Here is a 4,089-nt window from a genome sequence, read left to right on the forward strand (position 1 = left end):
CTCATAAACTGCATTTATCCTATGGCATCACATAACTCCTGGGAAGACTTCCTTCTCTTCTTGATCACCAGAAGCTCATTCAGATCTATTCCATGTTCTCTCAGAGGCCGTGAGGTCACTCCATGGGAAGGCAGCCCTCTCCTGAACCCTTCTTGACAGCATTCTATGGTTGCTCCAGTGCACAGTCGGGCTGCATCCAGTCAGTGTACCTGATTTGTTCAGATCAGGAGCTCATCCTGGAGTCTTTACTTCAGTGTTATCAGTTGCACCAAGAGTGAAGCACTGTGCGGGTGTGTTTGGTGTTGAGATATATGATGACCCTCAGGAACTTTGTAAGCAGTAAAATCAGCAGAATAGTTTGGTTTTAAAAGAACACCTCTCTAGTATAAATAGATACGAATCAAAGATAGAGACATAACATTAAACAGGTCTTTGCCATATTCATTTAAAAAGAAAAATCACAATACTAAAACAAAAGGCATTGTAGAAGGAAGGCCTTGCTCTGAAAGATGCTAATGTTGATGCATTAAGAAAGGGTTGTTTTGATTTGTATTGATTTTTGTGTTACTTTTGAGGTGTTCTAGAGACTTCTTGGAGTTTAATTCAGACAGAGTCTTCTTATATGATCATGGCTGACCTGAAACTCACTATGTGGATCCACAGTAATGTTCCTGCCTCACCCTTCTTCACGTTCTGGGGTTATAGATGTGAATGGCTATTCTTGATACATTTTTTTGAAAAAATACTTGTCTTTATCCTAAGTGTTCAAAAGGTTGATAGGCTAAGAAAGGTACAGGCTTGAGAAATTGACTGATAGGAATGTTAACAAATTTCAATAGAAAATGTAAGGAGACATTCAGTTTGGCAAACTTTTGAGTCTATTCTGACACATGCTGAGATGCAAAATACATGAAATATATCAACACTTGAACACACACTTTAATTTTGCTAACATGGAAGTCAGGGGAATAAATCTATTCTGTAATTTCAAATCTTTTTTTTTTTAATATTCTCCCACAGATACCACAGATAAGGTACAAGATATTCCATAAAGTCAAGAAAAAAAATTAGAATTCTTTGAAAAGAAAAGGAAATCTATTCCATTGCACATGTCAGGGCTGTCTTTCATACACCAGAAACAAACTATGATGTAAAATGTGTTTTACTGATACACATCAAATCAGTTACTTTCCTCAAACTCTACTTACAAGATCCCAAATTTTCTGCCCATGAAGTTAAAAATAGTTTTGAGTATTAGTGAAATAACTATATTCCTTCTTCTAATTGGACTTGGCACTGTGGTGAATGTTTTTATTTTTGTGAATTATATATGCACTTTTATGGGCTCTGGAAAGAAGTCTATACACCTTATTCTCATCCACTTGGCTTTGACAAATATTACATTGCTTTTTTCCAAGGCAATGCCAGTGACAATTGCAGCTTTCGGGTTGAGACACTTTCTGGGTGATGTAGGCTGTCACATTTTTGTTTATCTAGAAAGGATGGCCCGGGGCCTGTCCATCTGCACCAGCAGTCTCCTCACAGTGGTCCAAGCAGTCATCATGAGCCCCAGAGTCTCCTGGTGGGGGAGGCTCAGACTAAGGTCTAAATGGCATGTGCTTCTCTCTGTGTTCTTCTTTTGGATTCTAAATATGTTGATCAGCATGAACCTCCTCTTTTCCATCAGAGATATAGCTACAGACACCTTACAACTGAGCAAGAACAGTGAATATTGTTATTTCAAAAAAGAAAGTCAGAAAAGAAACAACATTTTTCTCATCCTCATGGTCCTGAGAGATGCAGCTTTTCAGGGTGCCATGGGAGGGGCCAGTGGCTACATGGTATTTCTTCTCCACAAACACCACCAGCATGTCCTCTACCTTCAGAACTCCAAGCTTCTCTACAGAACTCCCCCTGAGCTGAGAGCTGCTCAGAGTGTTCTACTTCTGATGCTCTGTTTTATTTTCATCTACTGGACAGATTGTGTTGTTTCTTTGTATTTATCTTCCTCCTGGAATAATGACTCCTTAACTGTGCATTTTCAAGAATTTCTGACCGTTGGTTATGCAGTTTTTAGCCCATTTATACTGATTCACAGGGATGGACTCCTGGCTGAATGTTGCCATGCTCGTTAATGTTTCAAAAGCTGTGTTTCTTTGCTCTCTTCTGAAAAGGAAGCTTGAAATGGCTATTAGTATTTTCTAGGCCTTGTATATATATACATTTTAGTGGAGTAAGAAAAGCTTAAGCAGGTAAAGGTAGGTTCACACAGCACAGCGGGTGGCAGACAGCCTCCATCTGACACAAAGATCCTGGGAAGCTAGACAGGCCCAGGGAGCATTTTCTGGCACCTCATCCTCAACATTCACTGTGACCTCTGTCCATCTTGAATACATGGAGCTCTTCCCATGACAGACTTCTCCACTGAGCTTCAGACAGTGAAGATCAGCAAAGCAACGGGTCACCATCTGCATAACTCCAAAGTGAATCCCTTTGACTCAGACCACTTCTACGAGCTAACCCTTCAGATACACACGTTCACCGATGAGATGCAAATAAAAAATAGTATATATCATTCCAAGCACAGTACCTAGATAGCAAACAAGATATGCATTTGTTAGCTACTTGAAAATATCCCAGGACTGAAGATATAACTCAGTGCCAGTGTGACTTTCTCTATGGGCAAGGCCCATGTCAATTTTCAGAACCAAAATCAAGATAAAAATACAAAACAAAACATATTCCCCAATATCCACATTTACAACAGAATTTTATGGCATTTAGGATTGGTGATTCTCATGGTAGAAGAAGAAAACTGACTCCTTTAAGCTGTCCTCTGAGTTCTATGTGTGCCATAGCACGTGCATGCCCTCTCCCAAAATAGATGTAATTTTAAAAGCTTTAAAGATTTTGGTACGGTAGTTATAAAGTAATGAATGGGCTCACAGTGTACTGATACAGAATGAAGGGCATTTAAATTTAATAAAATGGGAAGATAATAGAATGTAGTAACATTATCAATTAAATTTTCTCTCCATCATTTGCAAGAATTAGAAACAAGCTTTAAGAATTATGCTTGAGAGAAACTAGGTAAACAGAAGTCTAATAACTAGTTCTTTTTACCTCTCTAACTTTATTTTTAAAAATAATGAGGAATCTGAAGAGATAGATGAGCAGTAAGTAACACATATTGATCTTGAAAAGGACCTATGTTTGATTCCTGGTACATTAATGGTTTGCAGTGGCTTATAACTCCAGGTCCCAGGAGATCTGACACCTCTGATCTTTTTGGGTACCTGCACTCATGTATACAGACACATACACATAAGTAAAAATAAAAATAAACATTTTTGGCTATTGAAGGTTTCTTTTTTTCCTTTTTGTTTTTGAGACATAGAATGGTGTAACCTTTATTGTTCACAAACATTTAAGGTATAAATATTTAAGGCAGACGCTGGCCTTGAACTCCTGATCTTCTTACTTTTTACTTTCCAACTGCTGTTATTTGAGGTGGATGTCACTATCCCTGGATCAGTTGTATTTTGATGACTGTGTTGAAGATCTGAGAGATGCAGGAATGTCACTGTCAGTGGTCATATTGACAGAATAATATGTCAAACCTGTAAGAGGTGGGGAAGAACCGGGGCTGGTCTTTCAGGAGAGGAAATTCTGTTGCGAAGGTAACTGGTGAGGATCATGTAAAGGTTTGTGGATTGCTGTAAACATTTGGGTGTGGTTTTGTAGATATGGACTATTTCTAAGAGTCACTAACTACATTTAAGGTAAGTGTAGTCTTCTTTAAGATCCAATAATCCCACTAAGATAGCCATGCAAAGGAAATGAAATCAGAATGTTAGAGACACTTGCACTTCTATGCTTAGTCACAGAAGCATTCACTATTTACATGGATTCAACCTAAATGCCTGTCAATAGTTAAGATAAAGATAAGTTGCATGGTAGAGTGTAAGAAGGAGAAGAAAGATAAGAGAAAATTGAAACAAAAGTAGAATAAAGGGGGGGGAGGTAGAAGAGGATATTTGCTGAGTACTTACATTCCTAAATATATAAGTTATTTGGTTAAAACTCAAA

At 38.1% G+C, this 4,089-nt stretch overlaps 1 protein-coding gene across 1 annotated transcript; it reads left to right on the top strand.

Annotated features, from left to right (window-relative positions):
- Positions 1-1,229: 1,229 nt before the first annotated feature.
- LOC110333976 (putative vomeronasal receptor-like protein 4) lies at positions 1,230-2,135 on the top strand. Its single transcript, XM_021215789.1, has one exon. The coding sequence runs from the start codon at positions 1,230-1,232 to the stop codon at positions 2,133-2,135; it is 906 nt and encodes a 301-aa protein (XP_021071448.1).
- Positions 2,136-4,089: the final 1,954 nt, after the last annotated feature.

Source organism: Mus pahari, chromosome 16 (genome assembly GCF_900095145.1).
Source record: "Mus pahari chromosome 16, PAHARI_EIJ_v1.1, whole genome shotgun sequence".
NCBI classification, from domain to species: Eukaryota; Metazoa; Chordata; class Mammalia; order Rodentia; family Muridae; genus Mus; species Mus pahari.

Excerpts from the sequence above, each read along its gene's own strand:
- LOC110333976 (XM_021215789.1), top strand. The coding sequence starts at position 1,230 with ATGAAGTTAAAAATAGTTTTGAGTATTAGTGAAATAACTATATTCCTT.